This window comes from Notolabrus celidotus, chromosome 10 (assembly GCF_009762535.1).
Source record: "Notolabrus celidotus isolate fNotCel1 chromosome 10, fNotCel1.pri, whole genome shotgun sequence".
NCBI lineage: Eukaryota > Metazoa > Chordata > Actinopteri > Labriformes > Labridae > Notolabrus > Notolabrus celidotus.
Genome location: NC_048281.1, coordinates 17,886,345 through 17,912,135, shown reverse-complemented (window position 1 = coordinate 17,912,135; position 25,791 = coordinate 17,886,345). Strand labels below are relative to the sequence as shown.

General features: G+C 38.8%; 1 protein-coding gene across 2 annotated transcripts in view; it reads left to right on the top strand.

Moving 5' to 3' along the window:
• The first annotated feature begins 244 nt into the window (after window positions 1-244).
• Window positions 245-25,791, top strand: part of galnt13 (UDP-N-acetyl-alpha-D-galactosamine:polypeptide N-acetylgalactosaminyltransferase 13) — a 58,192-nt gene continuing 32,645 nt past the window's right edge. Inside the window, exons 1-4 of one of the 2 annotated variants that reach the window (XM_034694694.1) lie at window positions 260-497; window positions 656-733; window positions 7,164-7,451; window positions 22,271-22,439. In XM_034694694.1, the coding sequence (XP_034550585.1) occupies window positions 7,310-7,451; window positions 22,271-22,439 (311 nt within the window). In that variant the 5' untranslated portion in view covers window positions 260-497; window positions 656-733; window positions 7,164-7,309. Of the gene's footprint in view, window positions 734-7,163; window positions 7,452-22,270; window positions 22,440-25,791 lie in introns of both variants that reach the window. The other variant, XM_034694695.1, reaches the window with a different exon arrangement.

The window sequence follows — 25,791 nt, the reverse complement described above, 5'->3', positions numbered from 1 at the left end:
CCTTACTTATCAAAAACAAATTCAAAGAAAGCCTCTTATCATGTATTTTATGAATTCTGAGTGAAGGCAAGCTAAAAGTAATTAAAATAAACAACAGTAACGCAAAAAAAATCTTATTTTGCATGTTAAATCGCAGTATTATGATTGTATTTCGCCTAGTGGTGATGACGCTGCAGTCGCCTACATTTACCAGACGCCCGTGACGCTCTTCTTCAAGAAGATTTCATGAGTGACGTTTCTTTCAGCCAATCGGAGCGCTAAAAGGAGACATTGGCAGGTCGGTTGTGAGCTGAGGTTAGATTGTGCTGCTGAATATTATCTCGCCTGTCCCCTCTTACCGTTATAATATTCAGCCGGAGAACAGGTGCGTGCGGAGACGGATGCTGCATTGACCGCAGTGCATTTAAATCGAGTGGGAGAAATTAATGAAGGCTGTGCATGATCGGCGGTGCACTGTGACTCAACGAGGGACAAATCCTATCAAGGAGTCCAAACAGGTACCACGAGCGGCATTACTGGACGGACAGTATCACGCGGGACCGTGGACTACTCTGTATTAAGATGGACTGTAACTTAGGTGTCGTCACGAGATGTTGCGCGTCGTTTGGAGCAATGTACCGAGTCTAATTTAGCCATTATGTGTACTGTATGTTAGGTCATGTTGTGTGCGTTCAACACGTTGCCTGAGTGCGAGGCTGGAACAGGTCACTGGTTCACTACATCCATAATTTAGGTAAGCAGACTGTATCCTTATTTTCTGTTGCGTGTATACATTTCATCAGGGCAAACACTGTCACGTTTACTGCGTTGAACAACGCGTCCTCAGATGTGATAATGATGCTTTTAATTTGCCATAACATCAAATCAAGGTTACCTCTGAGAGTGAGTGTTCATTGGCATCTTGCTGCTGCGTTTACAGTGCGTTTTATTACTCCTTCCACATCCAGGGGATTACAGAATTGTCTGTCAAGCCAGCATATCATGTACATCCACATAAATACAGGATGGTAAGAATCACGTATGTGCCTATATACCACACCTTGAAACCACCATGGAGTTACAACTAATCTTTTTGTTGTTTGGGTTGTAAAGAAGCTACAGTCACTGGCCTAATGGGCTTATTGGGATGAGCTCTATTACCTCATGTTCTTTTGGTAGGTGTTGATAAGCAATTTTACTGGAGGCCAATGCTAATATGCCACAACTCTGTATTTCTATCTATATAATACTATAGCTTCCAAGTGTTTTCAGCTCTTAATGCTCCATAAACAATTTGTTCAGCACTCAATAACTATTGATGTTTAACGGACCACTTTACTATCTGTTTGTGATAATAGAGACCCATGAGTGTGGTTTGAAAGTCAACCTACACTAAAGATCTGGACTTGCGAATGCTTCCACCCTCTCTTCTTGAAGTACCCATGAGCATAGAACTTAAATTGCTGTCCTTTTCCAAACAATCAGCAACAGAGAACTATCTTGTCTTATCCATTTGCATCACACAGGCTTTTCTTTCAAGTGTTGATCTGAACTGTGTCCAGTTGTATCACTGCGGACAGTATCATATTAGTGTGACAACAGCACCCATAGTATAAGCAGCACTCAAATTCAATGAGCAAGGAATGCAAATATGGCTGATAGCACTGTACCAGACTTTTCACATCAATGACAAATTAAGTGTCACTTTGGAAAACAGTTCATAATGTCTGGTGGTTAACACTTGTCTCAAAAGGAGTGGAAAAGTGTCTCGTAAAGACTGGAGGGACCTGTTTTCAGAGTTGTGTGCTGCAGATAATAAATATTCATCTGTGCAGATGGTTAGTCTAATTGACTAAGACTTCTTCGGACGAGACTTCAGCAAGCTGCCTGTGGCACCGTTGGTGGTACCAAACCCAAACATGTCTCTGTCGCCAGAGCATAAGCAGATGGTTAGAGATGCAAACAGTCAACATCAGAAAGCATCATCATTTATCTGTCTACATTCGTGAGTCGGTCGTGATATGAGACGGGCAGCCTTGGATATCAGCTGAGTTTTACTGAGACCATTTTGCTGATTATACTCATTATCTGGAAGTCCAGATTGTGCCCGTCTACTTGGGTTAAAAGTCAGTGAATGGTGAGGGAATTGTGTCTGTGTGAGATCTAAAATAACTCTGTGGTCTGATTCTGAAGCTCTTAATGCAGCTGGACATAGGCTGCCTTGTTTTTGGAATGAGATAAGAATTAGCCCAGGGCAGCAGTGTCAGAGCTTGTGATGGACATTTAGACAGGGAGCAGAGAGGACAGTGTGTGTGTGTGTTTGTGTGGAGTGCAAAATCATTACCATGCTGCAAGTGAAAGATAAGGAAATCTGTCAGATTCCCAAAAGGAGGTGCTGCAGGCGTTTCCCGCTGCTTTTAAAAGTACAGGGTACATGAAATTATAGCTATATACGTTTGCAGATGATACATAAATGTATTCATTTTTTTCTATTTTAACAGGAACATTTACAGTCAACTACACTTCTTGATATTTCTTTAAGCCTGTATTTCTGTTGTGACTAGAAAAGGCTGCCATTTTTATGTGGCTTCTGGTGGCTGAAAGCATTTTTTCCATCATTCTGATTATACTTTCATAAGCCTTTCAGTCAACAAAAACCTATAATTCCAGTCAAGTCGAAATCCTGTTTGACAGAAAATTATGTTGTTTTTCATCAGAACCGCTGTGAGGAATACATGCCCTGCCAATGAGATAGCTAACCTCCGCAAATAGCCCCTGGTATGAAAGCTTCCCAGATGGTCCGTGCAGTACTACTGATGAAGTGGGAGAAGCTTGTAAAGAGGAAATTAGCATCTTTTCAGATGGAGGAATATGAACGGTCCGGGTCACTCTTAATGTGGGAAGCTGAGGGTGAAATTCATTGGGAACATCCCTGTACAGGTTTGTGTGAGACTGTTTTAAAACACAGCAAAGATAAGAAGAAAATCCTTTGAAGAAAAACAAAAACAATCAGGTAGACCTCTCAAGCTCAGGCTGCTTCTGCCTGGAACACTGTTGCTGCAAACTCAAGTGGGCCTTATTATTGTTATTATTATATATGTATGTGCAGTGTGTGTAGGAGTTATTTTAGAGCTTGACCAAAAAATTATTTGGACCAATAGTGTTAGTTTATGCAAATATATGGGTGATAAGTCACAAGAAACTACAGTGCACAAATGGCAAATGTGTGCTTGGTAGTTCCTGTGACCACTTAACATGCATGTAGTTTGACAGTCTATTCCAGGGGTTCCCAAACTTTTCATCCCGCGACCCCCAAAATATAGGTGCCAAGATACTCGCGACCCCCACTGTCCCGCAAAGTGATTTAATGAGGCTTCATTTAGCTGGTCTGCAGAAAATTAGCCTACCTATATGAGCATGTAGCTGTGTTTCATGTGCTGTTATGAATTAATCTACTGTTACTGATGCTTTTGATAATTAACTGTTCACTAACCCCAAACTTAGGAGTCATCTGGCAAACAGAGAGGCAGAAAACTCATTACATTTTCTATTTTCAAGGTTTTATTTCAAGGTTAGCTATTAATTTTTGTCGTTATTTTTTAGTATAATGTGTAAAATTTACTATTTTTACATAACTTTAAAAAAGAAAAACATTCTGGAAGACATCTCACGACCCCTCAATTTTTGTCTGGCCCCCCCAGGGGGTCCCGACCCACGCTTTGGGAACCCCTTGTCTATTCTACCAAACCATGCATTGTCCTGTTTCAAACATATCTCAGGGACCTTACTCATGATTAAGTCTTTCTCCTCCTTAAATGACTCTGATATCTTCCCTCCCTCAGGTTATCTGCTAATACAGATTTTTGTACCAGAAAAGCGGTGTCTTTGACCCAAATTTGAAAGCTATTTTCCTGCCTTCAGTTGAATCATATTTTAAGTGAAGCAGCATGATGCCAGGAAATGCTGTGGTACTATAAACTGGATTGGCCACCTGCCATGCCTTAATAAACATACCTGATAGTAAAAATGCTGATTTTTATGATGCCAAGGTTGGAGTAACAGGATCTGCTAAAAATAACTTTAAGTCTTAACCCCTAAGCTAGCTGCTATCTATTTTTTTCACTTTCCTCTTCCCCTTCTTCTGTCAGAGTCTAATTTAGGGATGGATGCATGATATGAGTTTTGAGGTGATACTGATAACCAACAATAACATGCTCCTGATAGTCGATACTGATATAATCAGCAACTTGAACTCAACTAGAGCACTCCTGTGCATGCAATAATATCTTTTTCATGTAAATGTCTTCATCTTTTCAGCGTGTCCCTCCGTTCAACCACAGATTAGTGTCATGCTTGAATCTAATCAACTTCTGCCCACAAACTCTGCCAGAAATCTGGGTGTCATGATTGATGACCTGCTGACCTTTTAAGGTTCATGTGGCCTCGATTGCTCGGTCTTGTCTCTCTACAACATCAGGAGGATCAGACCCTGGATCAGACCCTGGATCAGACCCTACCTGACGCAACAGGCCACACAGCTTCTGGTACAGGCCCTGGTGATTTCTTGCATTGACTACTGCAACTCTCTTCTAGCAGGCCTCCCTGCGTGTACACTTAAACCTCTGTAGATGATCCAGAATGCAGCAGCACATCTGGTCTTCAACCTGCCCAAAACAGCACGTCACCCCGCTGTTAATCTCTCTTCACTGGCTTCCAGTGGCAGTTCCAATCATATTCAAAGCTCTTCTTATTACAAGCTCTCAAAAAACGGCTCCTGCCTACCTGGAGTCCCTCATCCAGGTCTACACTCCCTCTTGCCCACTACGCTCTGCCTGTGGAAGACGCCTGGTGCTCCCAGCCCAGCCTGGCTCTAAATCTCTAGCTTGACTCTTCTCCTCTTCTGTTCCCAACTGGTGGAATGAATTACCTAACTCCTTATGATCTGCAGAGTCCCTTTCTACTTTTAAGAGATGTCTGAAGACTCAACTGTTCAGGGAACACTTAGGCACTTAACCTGACCCTTCTCCTCTCTTTCCTCAGGGGTAGAATGAATCAGAAGGTCTAAAACACAGCTCCTATTGAATATTTAGCACTGAATATTGAATGCTGTTGAATGTTGAACGATATTGTTGACTTGAAGTATTTGTTGTGATTAGCTGTGGCTACATTATCTTTACCCCCCCCCCCAAAAAAGAAACAAACAAACAAAAAAAAACCCAACAACAACTGGCACTTCACCTGGAACTGGATGGCAGAACTTGTGGCCAATCAACTTGAAGCACTTTGTCGCACTTACTAATGTTTTTCCCTCCAGTCTAAATTCTTGCTTGTGATGTACGTCACTTTGGACAAAAGCATCTGCTAAATGAAGTTGTAGAATTGTAGAATCCATTATCCATACATTTGCAAAGTAGCTGCGATTCAGAATACTGTTCCAAATGTGGCATGAGCAAGGGAAATCCTTAAAAGTGGGACATCAAGTAGTGTAAATGCTGTGATTTTGTCATAAATTGTTTTAGCTTTGGGTTTTCTCTGGTAACTATCGTGGTTCTCAAATGCCTGATGAGTCAGTACTATGATGATTAGCACTAATGCTAGCTGCTGCTTTGTATTCCCTCAAACAACCTTTCAAGTGACTTGAATGATTTCTTGTGTTAAAACCAAGTGGCAACCTCCGGCCGCGAGAATTGAAGCCAATGAGTGTTGTCTGAACAGCTCATCTCTTGATCGGCACACACTGTACGGGCAGTGGTGTGTCCAGAGGGGTGACCCCAAAATCCTAAACTATGATTGGTTATTTGTCTTGTCAGAGGTGGGTTTCTGTTAAAATCTGTAATTTGGGATGAGTTAAAAGGCTGACAGTAGATTTCTTTATTAGTGCCCTAAAATGTGACTTTGAAAAAACTTTTTTATAAGACCTCAAAGAATTAAGCTTAAAAGAATTAAGCTTAGAAGATTTATGCCACTTTGTCATGTTTTTTTTTTTTTTTTGTTTTAAGTCAAAAGGAATATAACAACTGTTTAATACTTTAATGAAAGTAGGTTATGAAGACAGAAAGGGTAAATGTTATTTATACGTAAATGCACTGGCCACCCCTAGCTATTTGAGAGCCTCAGTTGGGCCCTCCTGGTCAAAAAGTTCTGGACACGCCCCTGTGAAAGGGTTGATTTTTTTCATAACAAGGCAATTTCGAAGATATTAAGATTATGAGTTTTCCATTACGAGAGGCACAGCTGACTTGATTGACAGGCGGGAACACTGTAGCTGTTGGCTAGGATCCTCAAAGCCCGCCTCTTTACATCACACTAGCTCGACAGCAGTTAGGTTGAGATCAGCATTTCCAATATGGCTCTCACTGATGATTGGCCTCAAAACAGCGCTTCAGAAACAGATGGGTGACATCACGTATACTACATCCATTATTTATACAGTCTATGGTTATAACTTGAGGACTTTTTCCTCCTCCTGAAATACTTGCAGCACAGGTTTGTTGCGGCTGCGCTTGCTCTTCTTCTCTATATGTGATGGCAGATCGCACACTGCCACCTCATATCTCTCCTATGTAAACTGTGGAGTAATTTTACACAGATATGACTGAGTGATGGTACTGAGGAAGCTGCTTCCTGAAGTAATATCATTCCAGAATTTGAAAAAGATCGTACATTGTTAGCCTTTAGTGGACCGCTGTCTGCTCGGCTGTGATGTTGTGCTACATGTGCTTAAGACAGTGCTGAGAGTTTTGCTTTCTGCATTGTACTTTCTTCAAAACAATATTTTATATTTGTGCATATTTTCAAAAGCACAGACTCAATTACTGATATAACTTGAAACTGATATCGGGCCAATAGTATCGTCTGGCATAACTGTTGTTCATTAACACTTGGCTGCACATCGGTACCAAATCCAACTCACTGTGTCACAGTATCTGTTTTGCTGCTGCTGTGTTGATGAGATCTAGCTTTGAAGTAATGAAACTTTGCTGGTATAAAAGTTGATAGATTAATGGGAAAATGCATTTTGGCATTTTGCAGTATGAGCAGGTGATAACTGACCAGTTTTACAAGTGTTTGTTGTTCATTTAATGGTGTACTATCAGTACAATAGTTCCCATGCTGTCTTTCATATTAACTGTAAAATTGATGAATTCCAGCTTTTCAGTATTTCCTCTCTGTTTCTCCTGTAGGATGATGCCTCCTGGTCAAACCTGCTCGCACTCCTCCCTCGTTCCTCACCCGGTCTCCAGAGTTCAAACGCTTCGTCAGCAGACTGAGAACTCCTGAGCTCTCGCCCGCCCTGTTTGACTTCCTGGCAGACGTCCCAGGGGAGGTGATGCGACGGTTCGTCTACTGTAAGGTGGTGCTGACCACCTCTTTAGTGTGGGTGCTGGTGGACGTGTTCCTGCTGCTCTACTTCAGCGAGTGTAACAAATGTGATGATAGGAAAGACCGCTCCCTGCTCCCTGCCCTCCGAGGTGAGTAGGCACCCACCGCTGCTGCGACATGTTTCATTCACCCAACAGACCTGACAAGCTTTAAGTTTTCAGGGACCCATTAAGAGCTTTGTTCCCTCTCTCTTCCTAACTCCCTCTGGTTTTAAGTTTGCTGGATTTTCCTCTGCTCATTATACAAAGAGTATTAAGGGGACAAAGGGTTTACAGTCAGTGAATTTAATACCACTTAGAGGAAGTTAAAAAGTTAAGTTGTGTGTGTGTGTGTGTGTGTGTGTGTTTGTGTGTGTAGCTTTTTGAATGAGTAACAATTATTTTATTTGAATATCTAAAAGTCAAATTAGCATTTACATTTTTTTGTTGAATATTTGTTACAACAAGGCATCAATTTGTATTTTTTGCATGACATAAATAAAGTCTTATTTTTTTATTTTCTTATCCTGAACCATTTCTAAAACTTTGCTGTCACACTTTTTTCTAATTCATCAAAGTGGGGGCGCTGGTGGCCTAGCGGTCTAAGTGCCCCACCTACAGAGGCCACAGTCCTCGTCGCAGGGGTCGCCGGCTCAATTCCTGGCCGGTTGACCATTACCTGCATATCTTGCCCCGCTCTCTACTCCCCACATTTCCTGTCTCTCTTCAGCTGTCCTATAGAATAAAGGCAAAAAGGCCAGGGGAAGGCGATGTTCACTGTAATGTATAATGTATATAAGATAATGGTAAAAAAGGAAGTAATTCATTTTATTGTACCAACATGCAGTGATAGATAGTGAAACAAAAAAAAAGAGATCACCCAAGAGTCTCTGATGTTATTGTATCATGAAAAGAAAAGGCTTCAACACTGTGATTACACAGATTGCATGGATGACATTAAGAACAGTAAGGTAACAACTTGAATGCAAATCAGGTCTTTGGAATAAATGTTTCTACAGATGTCATCTGATTCTTCACCTAAATACCCCCAAATTATATAAGACAAATAAGACTTTTTTATTTTTCCATTGGTCTTTCTTTTGATCGCCAGCAGTCAAACAAGCTCATGAACATAACCTGTGAATTTAAATTCCTTCTGCCTTTCAGTATGATGTTAAACGTTTTCTTCATCATCTGTTATAAAGCATTTTATGAAGATCACTCATGGATAATCTTTGCCTAAGAGGTCAGAGAAATATATGAAATCCAGAAGTCAAGAAATGATGATAAATAACATTAAAAGTAATACCATGTGGTTTATGATAATCAAAAGGTAAACACTAATGTTCTAGTTGTTGGAGCTTTCTCCTTCTCTCTTTTCTCCCTGCATCAAGTCTTATTTCAATCTCAAATAGTCCTTAATAGAATCTAGTTAATTGACCTGTAGTATGGCTCGAAACACCCTCTGTGTGTGTGTTTGCTGGTAGCTGTTTCTGAGATCAAACTTAACCGCAGGGCCTCATTAGCTGGGTTCATTTCCTCGCATGACCCGCAGTAAGCAGGTTTCTAAGAGGCTTGCTAAGCTGCTTTTAGGTTGAAAGGATGCAGAGCTGCCAGCTACTGAGACTCATTTCAATACAAAAATCTACTCCCGTACCTGAGTCACTATACTTATTAACTGCCCTACATGTGGTAATATATATGATCAAAGACACTGTTTTTATCTGACACCTCATATCATTTGTGTTGACAATTATTTCTCTTCATTGCTACTCAGCATTTCCTAGCATAATAGTAACATATTAAAGCTGATCTATCCTCTTCACCACTTGAATCGCATCATTAACCCTCAATGAGTAATACTTCAACCTTAAGTTGGGTCACTTTCATTTTATGAAGTTGATGCTTGTCTTATCAAAATGTGGTCTTTATTGTATTTTCCAGTAGATTTAAGGCCTTTAAGCGGCTGGAGGCTCTCTTAGCCTCTTTTAAATAACCATGTGTGCATTACATTTATATTGCATTCAGTTGCTGATAAAGAATTGTTGCGCCAAACAGGATTCGCCTTGCAAAATAAGCTCTGTGGTAATGTACTGACATTTTTTTGCAAAAGGTAGAAAGGAAAAGGAAGATGATGATTATTGTAGGTCCTTCTGTCTACATTTATGAATACTGAGACAAATGTGCAGACATTTCTCCTCAAAAAGATGTAACCAATTTGTAAGCACTTGCAAAAATTCTTTCAAGCTAATGCTTCTGGCCGCTTGAAAATTGAAGTGCCTCATTTTAGCTCAGTTTTGGTCTCCACCACCAAGTCAGATATGCATTTGGGCCTGTAGCTGCTAACTTTATAGGGAGTTTTGCTATTATGAATCTAATTTGTTAGAAACATGTCGAGAAACACTAACATCACAAGGCCCAGTTCTTTCTGTTTGTTACTCTTTTTTTTTATCCTTCTCATCATTGGTTTTGGTCTCCTACATTTCTGTGTCAACAGATGTTCAAGAACAGATTTGTAGGTGTTTAGTGTATCTATACAAATAAAGTTACAACAGCTACTGCCAACATGTATTACTCTTCCATTCCCCTGCAGCTCTCTCTAATGGCCCTTTTCCACTACACAGTTCCAGCCCTACTTGACTCGACTCGACTCGGTTTGACTACCTTTTCCACCAGCCCGAGTACCGACTCACGGTGGGCGGGGTCATCATAACACAGCTGTGTGAAACTGCTAAGCGAAACTGCGTTCATGTCATTTTGAACGCGACCCAAAAACAACAATCACAAACAATGGAGGACAAAGGAGGCAATGATGTACTTGCTCGCTCGGTCTGTGGCTTTTTGTCGCAGGCCGAGCGAGAGGAGAAACCACAGAGAAACTTTGCGTGCAGACATTGTACAGTACTGATGTCATTTTTTTTTAAATGGCAGGTTTGATTCCTGTGTTGGGCGCTGCACTCATGACTCTTCGGTGACAACATTCTCTGACCAATTAGGGGCCGGCAGTCCGTAGACGTCACCTTTTAGTATCAGCTCAGCTTGCTTGGAACCAGAGCAGAGCAGGTACGAAAATCTGGTATCTGACACGGGGTACCGCACCTGTGGAAACGCAACAAAAAGGCCGGTGGAAAAGGGCCATAAATCGCCTGAAAACATGTATGGCTAGAATGAAGTGAGAGTCTGTGGTATTGGCAATATGAGGGGCACTTTCACATTACACAGGGCAATTTGATTTAATACCATTGATATGAAGAGATAAGGTATTTGTTGAGTAATTTAAAATCACTGCTTACTGTAGTATGAATTGCACAAAGCTGTAGATGACATGATGGATTAAAGTTAATTTAACTCTGCTAAGTTATCTTTGGACAAGGTCACTGATCCTGACCTGGTCTTTGCCAGGAGGATAAGGGTCTTTCCAGTAAGTTGTGCTCCTATACCTGATGTGAGCAGACACTCATGTGCATGTCTGTGTTTTTAAGTCTGACAGTTATGAACTTAAGGTGAGATTTTATGTTTGCTTGACAAATTGAGTTGGGTAGATTAGTGCTGTTTTTTAAAAAGTGAAATGATGAAATACAGACCCATAAAACCTAGTCTACAGGGTTTTCAGACTCAAGAAAGCTCTCTGAATGGCAACATTTTTAACAGGTTTAAAGTATTCCTCGTGAAAATTAAACTCGTATGCATGTGCAAAGGTCTCCCTTTAATAATCACATGGCTGTAGGAAAACGCACCCGCTGAACTTGCTGGTTGGTTTTGATTCTGATCAATGTCTGAATGCAGCAGAAATTTATAAAAGGAATTTTCTTTTGTGAAAAAAAAAAGAATAAAAGTCTTTGCTCTCTTTTTTGCTCAGTTCAAGGGAGCATGTTTCACTGGCTGAACTAGTGATTTGTTACATTGATCTGAGAGTTTTGTAGTTTCAATCTGAAACAGCTGGATCCCCTGGGAGCATCAATGAGACTTGTACTGGTCGTCATGTGCTTAAACTTTTCACATTGTAGCCTTTTACGTAGAGAAAGGAGCAGTTGCAGTAGGCAGAGGGCTACACAAAGGTCTCTCAAATAATTTCCCTTAAAACCTAAAAAATAAGTAATTATAAAGTATTTAGTGTCCATGGTTCTATTTCTGCCTAGTCTCAAACACACAGAAGAAAAGAAGGAACATGGTTTGATTTTGTGTAACCACACTCAGAGAGTCTGAACATCACAAAGCAAAATTTTGTCCCAGAGATGATGTTGTCCTATTAAAATGTTCCTCAGTGAGCGTGCATTTCTGATGTAAATCGAATCATCTACAGTGGATAGCAAAAGTCTCCACACCCTTTTAAAATGCCAGGTTTTGTGATGTAAAAAAATGAGACCAAGGTAAATCATGTCAGAACTTTTTCCACCTTTAATGTGACCTATAACGTGCACATTTCAATTGAAAAAAAAATTGAAATCTTTTAGGGGGAAGAATAAAAAATAAAATAATGTGGTTAGATGAGTGTACACACCCTTTAAGTAATAACTGTTTGAAGCACCTTGTGGTTTTATTACAGCACTCCGTTTTTTTTGTAGGAGTCTTTAAGCATGTGTCTTCGATCCACACCAAGCCCCTGCACAGGTGGCGATGTACCAGGTCTCCGTCTAAAGGGTCTGATTAACAGATTTCTGCTTAGGGAAAGTCAGGCAGAGTTACTGATAACTGCTTAACCTGGGGTCGAGAGTATTTGGGCCCAGCCTCCCGACTGCCTACGTCTAAACGCCAGCCCCATTTCTTACGCTCACAGAAAACCACCAAATAGCCGGAGTGATCTCCTGCCAGCATACACGTTTATTAACGGCAGCTGCTCTCTCATGATCTGTGCATTTCTCAGTTGCCAGGGAATAATTTAGTGATCTGGAAAAATGATCCCAGGGACTTGTTTAAATTCTTGAATTAGGCTAGAGCAACCTATAAGAACCTTCTAATAAAAAAATTTCACACCACCTGAGACCACTTAACATTGAGGTATGTGTAAAAATGAGTAAACTTAAAACAGTACTTTAACAGCAGGTTAATGCGTTATTTGTAATTTAGCATGGGCGAAGCTTAATCAATTCAACAATCTTAAAATCAAGCATCAAAAATCCAAAATCGAGAATCGTCTCAAAAATTCAATGATAGTTTTTTTCAAAAAATAAAAAAAATGGAACATCTTCTTAAGAATGATAAACAGAAAATCTTCTCACTTTGGCTGAGCAGAGTAGTGGGTGAATGAGATCAGCACTCGCACTTGCGAGAGCATCTCCTATGCACAGCCCTCCTCAGACCACCACACAGATATTCAACTGGATTCTGGTCTGGACTCTGGCTTTAATCTTCTTTAGGTGAAGCCATGCTTTTGTTGATTTATATGTATGCTTTGGTTCGTTGTCGTGTTGAAAGGTGAAATTCCTCTTCATCTTCATCTTTCTAACGGAGGCCTTGAGGTTTTGTGCAAAAACTGACTGGTGTTTGTAACTGTTCATACTGCCCTCCACCTTGACTAAGGCCCCGGTTCTAGCTGAAGAAAAACAGCCCCAAAGCATGATGCTGCCAGCACCAGGCTTCTCTGTGGGTATGGTGTTCTTTATGTGATGTGCAGTGTTGATTTTATGCCAAACATACCTTTTGGAAATATGGCCAAAAAGTTCAACCTTGGTTTCATCAGACGATAAAACGTTTGATGCTTTTGGAAAACTTTTTTTTGAAACATTTTGCCGGGCTTTGATGTTTTTCTTCATAAGAAACAGCTTCTGTCTTGCCACCCTACCCACAGCAGAAACATGAAGAATAGGAGAGATGTTGTCACATGTAGTACACAGCTAGTACTTGTCAGAAATCCCTGCAGCTCCTTTAATGTTGCTGTAGGCCTCTTGTAAGCCTCCCTGACCAGTTTTCTTCTCGTCTTTTCATCAGTTTTGGAGGGATGTCCAGTTCTTGGCAATGTCACTGTTGTACCATATTTTCTCCACTTGATGATGACTGTCTTCACTGTGGTCCATTGTATATCTAATGCCTTGGATCATGTTTGTACCCTTCTCCTGACTGATACCTTTCAACAATGAGATCCCTCTGATTATTTGGAAGCTCTCTATGGACCATGGCTTTTGCTGTAAGATGCAACTGAGGAAATGTCAAGAAAATCCTCCTAGAACAGCTGATCTTTATTGGGATTAATCAAAGTCACTTGAATGTGATTGGTTAATTCTGAACACAACCACATCCCCAGTTATAAGAGGGTGTGTACACTTATGCAACCACATTATTTTATTTTTTTATTTTTTATTCTTCCCCCTAAAATATTTCATTTTTTTTCAATTGAATTGTTCATGTTACAGGTCACATTAAAGGTGGAAACAGTTCTGACATGATTTATCATGGTCTCATCTTTTTTACATCACAAAACTTGGCATTTTAACAGGGGTGTGCAGACTTTTGCTATCCACTGTATGTTTATGCTATGAGATGCACTGTTTTTCACCCTGAACATGCTCAATTTCAGGATTTCATTTTGTCCGTAGCTGTAGTATTACTTCTGTAGAAGGAATGAATGTGATTGGTTGTATTGATGGCACACAAAGGCACAAGAAGCTGAGATGAAAAAGCCTCAGTCGTGATGCCTAAGGGTGTTTGTAGACCATCCTCCTCTCATAGAAGCTGCCTACAGTTTTCCAGGTACTCATTCCTCTGCTGATATTACACTGAAATGTCATACAAGCCATCTGATCCTAAATGCCCTGAGTCTTTGTTTTCTCTAAGAGCGTCACCTTACTTGGTATTCTCATAGTAAGTTGCAGATGGGGCGATGATGTACAACAGAGCAGCGTAGTACTCTGCAGGGTGTTTGTTCCCGGCATGCTGTGGTGTTTGTTCAACAGGAGCTCCTCTGATATATATAATGTAATGCTAGCTGGGTCACACTCGCAGGCAGGAAACAGAGCGCAACAGAGGGGAAGAGTTGGAGGTAAAAAATATGGGTAAAGGAGTGAATCAAGCTTCAATACAGCCTACAACTCTGCAGTGCTGAACAAACCTTTCTTGTGAAAATGAAAAGAGCTAAAGGACAATCTGTACTCTGATTTACAGCAGCATTGCTTCTACTCTAAAAAAGGAAACCACCGGTTTGTTTTCTACAATAAAATCAAAACAATTCTACAAGTAGATATTCTTCCCCCCAAACAGACATGCTCAAATTATAACAATGAAATAATCAATCAATCAATCAATCAATCAATCAATCAATCAATCAATCAATCAATCAGACTTTATTTATAAAGCACTTTTCATACAATGACATTGTAACACAAACTGCTGTACAAAAAATAAACCTGAAATAGAATAAATTAAGAAAAAGATCCCATCCCCAGCCCTGACCCCAAACCCACCCCACAATCCTAAGGTTAAGAACACAATATGCAACAATAGTACTAATAACAATAGAAATAAAAAATTGAAAATAAGTTGCTGAATGAACTGAGGAAACACTCATGATATCTTAATGAGGAAACACTGGAGATAAAATAAGATGTTAAAACTCAACACAGGAAATTAAAATCACCAAAATAAAATACACTTCTTTTTTTTTTTTTTTTTTTTCCAACTTTATTTGTAGAACATTTTCAACATTTTAGACAGACAGTGTGACATACAACAAGAGGTATAAAAAAAGGTAGAATAGACATCAGTTGGCACATCTAAATGTTATACATTTCTAAGATAATAAAACACTAAAATATTAAACCATTCAAAGAACATAAGATGCTATACTTAAAATAAATAAATAAGCACATAAATAAATAAAGTAAAATAAAAGTGAATACATTTGAAATAGATAATAAATAAATAAATAAATAAATAAATAAATAAATAAATAAAACTTTTAAGAAAAACTAACTAAGACTAAAAAGGTAGCTCTTCAGTTTGCTTTTAAAAATGTTCATGCTCTGTGCAGCCTTCAGATCTTCAGGTAGGGTGTTCCACAGATGTGGGCCGTGATAATAAAAAGCTGCCTCACCGTGAGTCTTAGTTCTTACTTTTTGTACAATTAAAAGTCCACCACCTGAAGACCTGAGGCCTCTCACTGGCTCATATGATAAAAGCAAATCTGATAAATAAGAAGGGCCAAGACCATTAAGAGATTTAAAAACCAATAATAATAATATAACCAATGTTTCTTGGTACAACCATGTTGTTTTCTTGATGTTAACCATTCCATGTTTTTATTGAGACACCTTCACATTGCTTGGGCTCAGTCATTTCTTATACAGTTGTGCTCATAAGTTTACATACCCTTGCAGAATTTGTGATTTTTTTTGGCCATTTTTCAGAGAAAATTAATGATAAGAGAAAAACTTTTTTTTCACTCATGGTAAGTGGTTGGGTGAAGCAATTGGGTGAAACAACTGTGTTTACTCTTTTTATATCATAATGATAACAGAAACTACCCAAGAAATCATAAATTCTGCCAGGGTATTTTAACTTATGAGCACAACTGTACATATTAATCTTCTTCTTATCAGTATTTTTTTTTGCCTAGTTCAACAACATCATTTTGTCAACCCAAGCATAAAATTTAAGTCAATGAAATCCTTTAATTGAGCCATTTACTCATTAAATTTGTTATCTACATACTGTTTCCTCATTTAAACATCAGTCTTGTGTAGTAGCACTATAAACTATCAAGATGTGATATGACAAGTTTCAGGTTATGACTTTTTCAGTGATTATTAGGACCTGACACATAAGTTCTAACACTAAAAGGTTAGTGTAAGAAAAGTGTTGTGCATATTAGCCATATGCCACAGATTAGTTTCCACCTTAAATTATATGAATTTGGAATCAGAAATAAGAGTCCAGATAAGCTTTCGTGAGAACTCTCAATAATGAAATATCACACAGAGAAGGTCAACAAATACCACAGAGAGTCTAGATTTGCGCATGTATTGCTACTTTGTCAGAATTACGAGCTTATGTATCACATGGTGGACAGGTAGACGGTGCCATGTGACAGTTTATTTTTGTCCAGCACTGAAATATGAGTTATTGTGTCTCTGAAGACTCATTACCTGTGAGGGTGAGAGAAACCTTTTCACTGTAATTGCTTGGATTAAGCTGCAGGCAGGGACATCGAATTAGATTGATTGACCTGAGACAGGACAGGGGCCACTGTTTTCTTCTCCGATGATCGCGGCCATCTTTTATAATGAATGATCTGTGTCAGGAGGAGACCGTGTTGGGCTTGAAAAATACCACAGAGAGTTTGTTTCCTGAAGCTTGTCTGACCTGTGTGCTACCAGACAAAACCTGATTTATTTGACTCTTTCTAGTCTTCACGTCTGTTGTGACTGTGTGTCCTTTCATAGATGGCAACTTTGAAACAGTGCTGTGGATGATACATAATAATTTATACTCATTATGTGTAAAACACTTACCTCATCATTTTCTTGATATCATGATATCACCTTTTATGAGAAAAATGAAAGGCTGCTTTTATGATGTAAACAAGCTAACATTTGGTTTATAAATACTTTGTGAAGTATGAAATTCAGGGTTACTAGAACATTACTTTGGCTTAGTAGATCCATGATATATCCCTTAGCTGTATACCACACGGCAACCAAGGATGTGGAAAAATTAAGTTGAGGCAGAAGTGCATTAAACTGCATTGCCTCCAGTCATTATGTTTACTTTCTGGCAAAAAATAGATTAATTGCATCTGTCCAACTAAAACTAGACTTTTAAAATACATGTAAGCATGTGTGTCCGACTGAAATAGACGAACTAAGATGAATTTCTCAAAGTCGGACTAACCTACCTAGATAAAGCGGTTGGGGATTGATTTTCTCTTGCATGTTTACACCTCAGTCTGACCCATGTTCCACAATTTGCATGCTGGATTTCAAACTGGGAGTCAAACAGTATAAATGCATAGAAGGAGCGCGTAGAAGGATAGTAATCTGAATCTTAACAGAAGAAGAAGAAGGAAAGTAGATCAGGTGAAGTTATCATATCCCAGGTATCAAAGTTCAAGAGCAGTAAAGTTGTCCATGTCCATGTCAGTTGTTTTGTTATGTGACGTAATAGTAATAATCGCTGAAAGGGGGCTTAACGTAGCAGAGGTGGACATACTTTTACATTCAAGGACAGTAGTCTAATCAAATTGCCTCATAGAGAAGTAACTGTAGTTCAAATGGACTGTTCATGTAATGTACTGATACAGCAATTGTCTTTTGCTGGTGGCGAAAGCAGAAGAAACCCAATTAGGATAATAGACTGTAGGAAACATGGATGTAGTTTGAGGGATACATGAATTTGCTTAATAAGGGGCATGACTGAGTTGTGTGTCAGATGGGTGCGGTGTATCTGATCACTTGAGGCCTGCCTTAATCCAACCTATTACCCTGTTTCAAGGATGACTGCCAATGAGGCTTCATAACACTTGCTTTTTAAAATTGTTTTAATTTATATAGCGCTTTTCAGGAACTCAAAGACACTGTACAACTGTTAAAATCAATACAAGCAACGAACAAGGAACACAGATCAAACAAAACAACACAACAGTACAATCACAAATTAAAAGCTAACTTAAAAAGGTGAGTTTTTAAAAGAGATTTGAAAGCTGAAGGGTCAGAGCAGTTTTGGATATGGGAGGGGAGTGAGTTCCTGAGGGTGGGGGCGGCTACGGAGAAGGCTCTGTCCCCCCAGGTTCGGTGCTTGGTTCCGTGAGGATGAGACTAGAGGTTGGCGTGTGAGGAACGCAGGTTACGGGAAGGAGTGTGATGGTAGAGGAGGTCAGTGAGGTAGGAAGGGGCCTGGTGGTGGAGGGCTTTGTGGGTGAGGAGGAGGATTTTAAACTGTATGCGGTAGGGGATGGGGAGCCAATGAAGATGTTGGAGGACGGGGGTGATGTGGTCACACCTCTTCATACACCAGTGAAATACACCCTGAAACTTTGAAATGATCTATGTTATGATTCAAACAGTTTGAACAGTGAGTACAGCTATGTTTGTGGCTCAGGCTGCGTTAAGATTCAGCTTATTCAAGCAAAATTCTAATGAAAACATTTTCACATTCTTGTGCTAACATAGCAAACCATGCTGGTATTATATTTATGTTGAACAACTTGATTTGATTTCTTTATTTCGATCATGTAAAAGTAAAATAGAAAAAAAACATACAAGTAGAAAAGAAGAAATAGTTATACAAAATAAACAAAATCAATCAGTTCCATTAGCAAACACTGAAACATTTTACTTTACATGTGTGCAAAGGAGTAGAAAGAAGTTCAAACTTATCTAATCCTACCCCTTTATTCACTATTATCTGGCATTAGTGCACTCCTACACATCAAATCTTCATATATTATCTTCATATTTACACCGACAATCAAAAGTAACCCCTCGTGATTATCAAAACTTGTCTTCCTCCTTGTACCTCATGAAAATCATTTATTTACACTTCTTCTTGAACTGAATTATGTTCTGACAATGCTGTAGCTCCATATTGAGACTGTTCCACAGTTTTACACCACAGATTGAAATACAGAAACTTCTGATTTTGGTTCGAACACTCATCATCTTTAATCTTAACTTCCCCCTTAAGTTATTTTCAAAGAACAATCTTTGAATATTTCCAGGCAAGAGATTTTTCCTTGCCTTATACACAATTTAGGCCAAATAAGTTCAATACTTGGTGTAGTTTTACTGAGTAAGCATTCTCATACCTGTTTACTAGTTTTGTACACTAGTATAAACACAGCTTAACCTGATGCTAATATATACAGTATAAACCCCAGTACCTTACGAGTTCTAACTATGACTTGATAGCATCAGATGAAAAGTAAAGAGACTATTAATCTCATAATTTACCTTTTAAGATAACTCAGTCTGGTAGCACAGCCTTGAGGCTATGCTACTAGCATACAGAAATGGTAAAAAAGGCAACTGAGGTAAATAAGGAGAGCTCCAGCAGAGTCAGTGAGCAGTAGTGTTGACTGAGATGTACTCTGGCACTAATGGAAAACATCTCATTAATATGTGCCAAATTCACGCTATCTTTTAAGTGCAGTACATTATTCTGACAGAGTTACAGCTACACTTGAGTGTGGCGTGTATATATATCTGTTTATCCATGCTTCAAACATCAGAACTTGTCAGATATTTTATGACATACAGGCGCTTACTTAGAGCCCGGGAATGCTGAGGTGAGCTGGGAATAAAAGTTTACCTTGTTATATCAAAACTTCCGGACTGTCTCCTTAAAAAATCACAATGCATTCTGCTCTCTGCAGGTCTCCCATGTTTGATTAGAAACTGAAAATGCAGTTTTACATTTTGATATAACCTATGGGATTAAGCCTGGCTGACCCAGGCTGGTGATGATGGTTCACTGGATGATCTGTGTTATCAGTTCCTATAGGCAGATAGATTGGAGAGCCTGGGCATTTGTTCTTATGAACACTCTATTCAATCATCCAGCTCAGCTCAGGAGCTGTGTCCATCACATTTAAGCCAGTGTCCAAATGCAGAGAGTCAGCAGCAGCATAAAGAAAAGAGCAGGATCAGCTGAGGTTAACAATCCAGAGAACACATGCCCTTCTCCGTGAGGGGTTGTAGGGAATCCTCTTAACCTGGGGCCATGCTGCTAATGTGAACTGTGTGTCCCCCTTTCATGCAAATCACTGCCTCTGCTTTAAGAGATTATTGTGAGGGAGACAGTAATAAATCCATGGAAGGTTATTTACCTTTGATGAAGGGAGCAGGCTCTGCAGCAGGAAAAGCAACAACAGCCATGCTGATGGAAGGCGTTTGACTGTAGGAGCAAAGAAGAAAGGATTTTGTTTTCATTCTTCTTTTCATCTATTAAAATATTCCCCCAAATCTCTGAATTCAAAACCTCCTAATAGATTAAACTAAAATTAAATATAGCTTCCGGACTGTGCTGTGCCTTAATACCCACTCAGCTCAAGCCACAGCAGCCAGGAGAGAGCTTAAGCACAGAGCCTGCACCATCTCTATTAAATGTACACTGTTTGCTGATGTGTGAGGTATCATATTTTTCTCCAAATGTAAGTGAGAAAGCCATCGCACTTTCTGTATGTGCAGGGTTATTAAGTGTTATTAAGGGGAAGGCAGCAGCATACTGTACACATGTGCACACCCTGTAAACATGCTGCCAGTGCATGAACTGCTATTAAATCACATAGCAGTACATTTCTACAGGCACATTGATCTGGAAAATTATGTTTACTCTGTGGTGTATTACTATAGTAGAAAATAACACATCACAGAGTGTACGGGGAGAGAAACAGCATGCTTTGCAGCACTCTCCTGAGGAGACAGAGACCCAGCATGCTTTGCAGCACTTTTCCAAAAAGACAGAAAATAATCCCTGAAACTGTGATGTCCACTTCTACATCTTTCATATCACCCCAATGCTTTCAGTACAAGTCAGAGGTCATGCTGTTTATACTCTTCACACTTTTTCTCAGAGTAGCAGATTATGTAATGATTTTAATGATCAAAGCGGCACATTTCCAACACAAATGTGTGCTAATTATCATTTCCCTGCACTAAATCTTTATTTGGGTTGTTGACAAATTAGCCTCAAAAAAGTTTTTGTTTTTTTTAGTAGTATTTCCAGAATGGTTGCAATGCATATTTTTGTGTCTGCAATAATGTTGTTGTTCTTTTTTTTTTTTACCCTTTTCTTAACTTGAACACCCAAAAAATGTCAGGTGGTGCAACCAGATATTTGTCAAAATATATGTACTTTCCTATAATTTATTCCAACTGAAAGTTTTAGGAAGTATCCCTTAGAGTTGTTACAGTGCTTTACACATTTGTATTTTGTGAGTATATTTTTACTTACAAAATATTGGGATTTTTGCATTCTATTGGCCAGGTATAAAATATAATTTTTACAGTTTTAGGTTGGTTTTACCATCTGACATGGAAAGTGTTACCGGCCACCTATAAATTGATAGAAGCTATTCTGTTAAGAGACATCTACAAAACTTTTAACTCAGCCATGACAATTAGTATGGTCCTCTGAATTATTTCATATGTTGAAGTCCAGTATAACTACTTACTTTCAAAATAAAAGGTCCATGAGTACGGTGGTGCCACCCTGACATTTGAGAACATGCAAATTGCCGGACAAAAGTTTTTAAATAACCTTAGGTGCCTTTAATCTATTGATATTCATGAAAGTATGTGTATTTCAAAACTCTTATATATAAAATCATGCCATGGTGTTTTCATTTGAATTTATTATTATTAAATTACATTTTTATAGTGTTTTAAGTCAGTTCACTTGTTCGGACGGTTGCGCCACCTGACATTTTCAGGGTTTGAGATACTTAAAAATAAAATAGATTTCAGTATTTGAATGTACTGAAATTGTATTAAAAATAAGCAGGTTTTATAGAATCAATTGATGTATGTCTTAAAAATAACTTATTATTTCAAAAAGAAATAATGGATGAGGACACAAAAATATGCATGTCATGTCAATGACCCATTTGCAGACAAACTACCTCTGTTTTAAATATTTGTCCAGATTTTGTACCCCGGGTTCATGAAGTTCTTGAAAAACCACAACCCCCCCCCCCTCTCACTGGTAAGAACAGGGCGCAGAGCCAACAGACTTGGGTCAGTGAGGTCAGTCAGTTCTCATTACTCTCAGTCCCATTAAGGAGAGGAAGTGTGGAGCACTTGTAATTTAGTGGGCCGTAATAACTTGCTAGGTCCTTTCATAATGTTTCCTTATCAAGAGTCAACCTTATATACGCAGTGATTTATTTTACAGTGCAGGCTGACATTAATTTCTAACCCCCAAAGTCGGGGGGAAAAAAAAGCAATAACTTGGTTTATTTCTAATCGGATATCTTTTCTTATCCAACTTCTGTTACTTTACAGCGGTGATATCTCGAAGCCACGAGGGTCCGGGGGAAATGGGCAAAGCGGTGAATGTCCCCAAAGACGATCAGGAGAAAATGAAGGAGCTGTTTAAGATCAACCAGTTCAATCTGATGGCCAGTGACATGATCGCCCTCAACAGGAGTCTGCCAGATGTGCGGCTGGATGGGTACGTAAGCTCAGGCTCTTTCATCCAGATGCATGCTGTGATTCACACTGCTGATGCTTTAACACACACACACACACACACACACACACACACACACACACACACACACACACACACACACACACACACACACACACACACACACACACACATCCTCTCTTTCCAACAGACCAGTTTAACCCTGCTTCTTCGCTGCCCACCAACTTTGATGCCCATCACACATTTTAAGGCACTACGTTTTAAAAAACCTGACATTCTGGCCGATGCTTTCTGCTTATTACTTGTTTAGTTTCTATCTTTTGGGTGTTTTCATCTCCAAATGTGGCAGACGGTTATGCCAGGTACACAAAGAAGAACTCTTGCGGTGTTTGGACACGTGTTTGATGACTTAGCAAAGCAGTAGGGTTTCTCCCTCTCCCTCTAAATAATCTCAACACAGTCTCAGACAGTGACTGTACTTTCAAATTAAGTTCTCCCTTAAACCTTGCTCTGTTGACTAGATTATTCATCCTTATCAATAACTTTTCAAGGATTTTTTTGTGTGAAGATGTTTGTACATACGCAGCCTTGGAAACAAATTCCTGCTCACACAGCACCATCAAACACAAACTATGTACACATCTTCGTTTTTACATAAAATTAAAGGCACTGTGAGGAACTTCACTGTTTAGACAAAATCAGGAGGGTTTTTCCAAGATGAAGCCTGCATTTCCCATGAGCACCATCACCCAGTGTTATTAAGATGCGGCTCTTGCCAAAGCTTGCATCAAATGGAATACAGATCTTTTTTTTTAATACTTATAATAACTCTTTGCAGGATGCAGAGTCATGAGGTAAACTCTCTCTACAGACTGGAATGCATCCTCCACCTTTCCTCTCGTCTCAGGATAAAGAGCTTGAATAACTTTTTCTTTTTTATTTATTTTTCTTATTTATTGAGTTAATTTATTTAGCATAATGCACACTAACCAACATTTTAGCAGATGTGCTATATTTAGCACAAGCTACATTTAATCTTTTCACTTTTAAATTTCAAGCACATCTCTTAACTTCTTTCACCGCTGTCAGACGTGTCGCTGTCTACTTCTGGTATTATGCAGCAGTCAGCTCCTTCTTCTTCAGCTGAATTAACTTCCCCTCATCCATGTCATTAGAGACACCATGGTTATGAAGCAGAGATGAGGTGCGTCAATTTTTCCGGAAAATCTATTTATTGTGCTGTAATTGTTTAATTAAAATCTTCATATTTAGCGCCAGTGTATCGATATTTGTATCACCCAGGTCAGGATGGAAATATATAATCGTATCCATATTTTGTCCCACCATTTTTTTACTCTATCTAATGTGGAAATACATCAGTAGGTACCAGCACTGCTAAAATGCAGAATCCATCAGATCCAAAATGTGTTTACATTAGGCCTGACATTTGAATGTGAGTTAGGTTTTGTTTACTGTTCCTCAAGATCCATTTGAGCACTTAATGAAAATCCAAAGAGCAATTTATGTGAAACATGAGCACATTCGTCTGCAACTGCAGAAATGGAAACATATTTGACTCTTTTGAAGACTTTATCAGAGTGAATCATATTAAATATATGGAGTTCTGCACAAAACTTTCACAAGTTCGACACCAAAGCCTCTGCTAGTCAGAGACAGCGAGAGGTAGAGGCCACAAGAAATCCTTTTCCACACCTGTACCCTCCAGTTTTTCTCAGCTGCTTCTGCCTTTACCGAAAAAAATACCAACTCAATACTTTCTACAGCGTAGAGATGCAAATACAAAGATCATTATGCCTGCATAGTGAAAAAGAAGACCTGATTTTCTGCAAAAACCTGAATATTCAGCTGATTGCAACCTAGTTTTTCTGTCCATAATGGCTCCAGCCTTCCCTCATTATAAATATTACAACAGCTTTATTACAGAACACAGCTTAGCCGAGCAAAATTTCCCCATCTCTGTGCTGAAAATCATCCAGAGCCATGCAGAATTGTCTTGAAGGCAACCTCCTGGCCTAGATGTGCCAGTCAGCCCCGTCACTTTGAATAGACAGGACAAAACCAGCAATGCTGTCTGCTCCGATGGCTTCTTTCACCCTCCGTTACCTCCCACCGCCCCTCCTCCTGCTCCGGCCGTCCACTTCGGTAACGCAGCTCATTCTTTATTCAGCATCACCCCCTACAGCGACGTCCTGAGTTTGACATATTCTCACTCCTTGGCTCTGACAAGACATCTCATCAAGCCGTGGACTTGCTGACATTACTGTCAACACTGGATTTACTTTTTCGACTCTCTTCAGGGATTTTTGTTGGTAAATCTCACATGTCAATGTGTCTGTGCTGACGACAGTATTGAGTTGCAGCAAGGACTCACATTTTGTTTCAGACACTCATTCAGAGAAACTAGCTGCAAACTTAGAGCATCACTGTGAGTGCAGTTTGTAAAAAAAAAACATGTTTTTGACAGACAAATTCAGACTGGATATTTTAAAGTTTGGTGGCATGGTGGTGCAGTGGTTAGCCTTACAGCAAGAGGCTGTTGGGTATGAATCCACTGGCAAGCTGGAGCCTATCAGTATGGGGCTTTCATGTTCTTCCTCTGCCTGTGTGGGTTTCCTCCAACAGGACAAGTTGAGGTTAATTGGTCATTCTAAAAGTGTGAGAGTTATCAGTTTTTTTGGTGCCAGCCCTTTGATTAGCTGGCCACCTGTCCAGGGTGTACACTGCCCTGATCTGTTTACAGGTGGGCTCGGCTCCAGGCTGCACCTGGACCTCTGTTAGTTTTTTTTTATAACTTCATTCAGAGAGGGTAGGACAGTGGACAGAGCAGGACATTATTAATATTAATAAAACAAACAACAACAATAATTATAATAGTATTAATTATAATAATTATTATTATTAAGATTATTATTTGTTATTATTATTATTATTATTATTATTATTATTATTATTATGATTATTATAAGTCTTATATTATTATTATTATTATTATTGTGATGATTGTTACTATTATTGTTATTATTATTATTGTTATGATTGTTACTATTTCTTTTATTATTACTATTATTATTATTATTATTATTATTATTATTATTATTATTATTGGTAGCATTATTATTATTATTATTATTAGTAGTAGTAGTAGTATTATTATTATAAGTCTTATATTATTATTATTATATTATTATTATTATTATTGTGATGATTGTTACTATTATTATTATTATTATTATTATTATTGTTATGATTGTTACTATTTCTTTTATTATTACTATTATTATTATTATTATTATTATTATTATTATTGTGATGATTGTTACTATTATTATTATTATTATTATTATTATTGTGA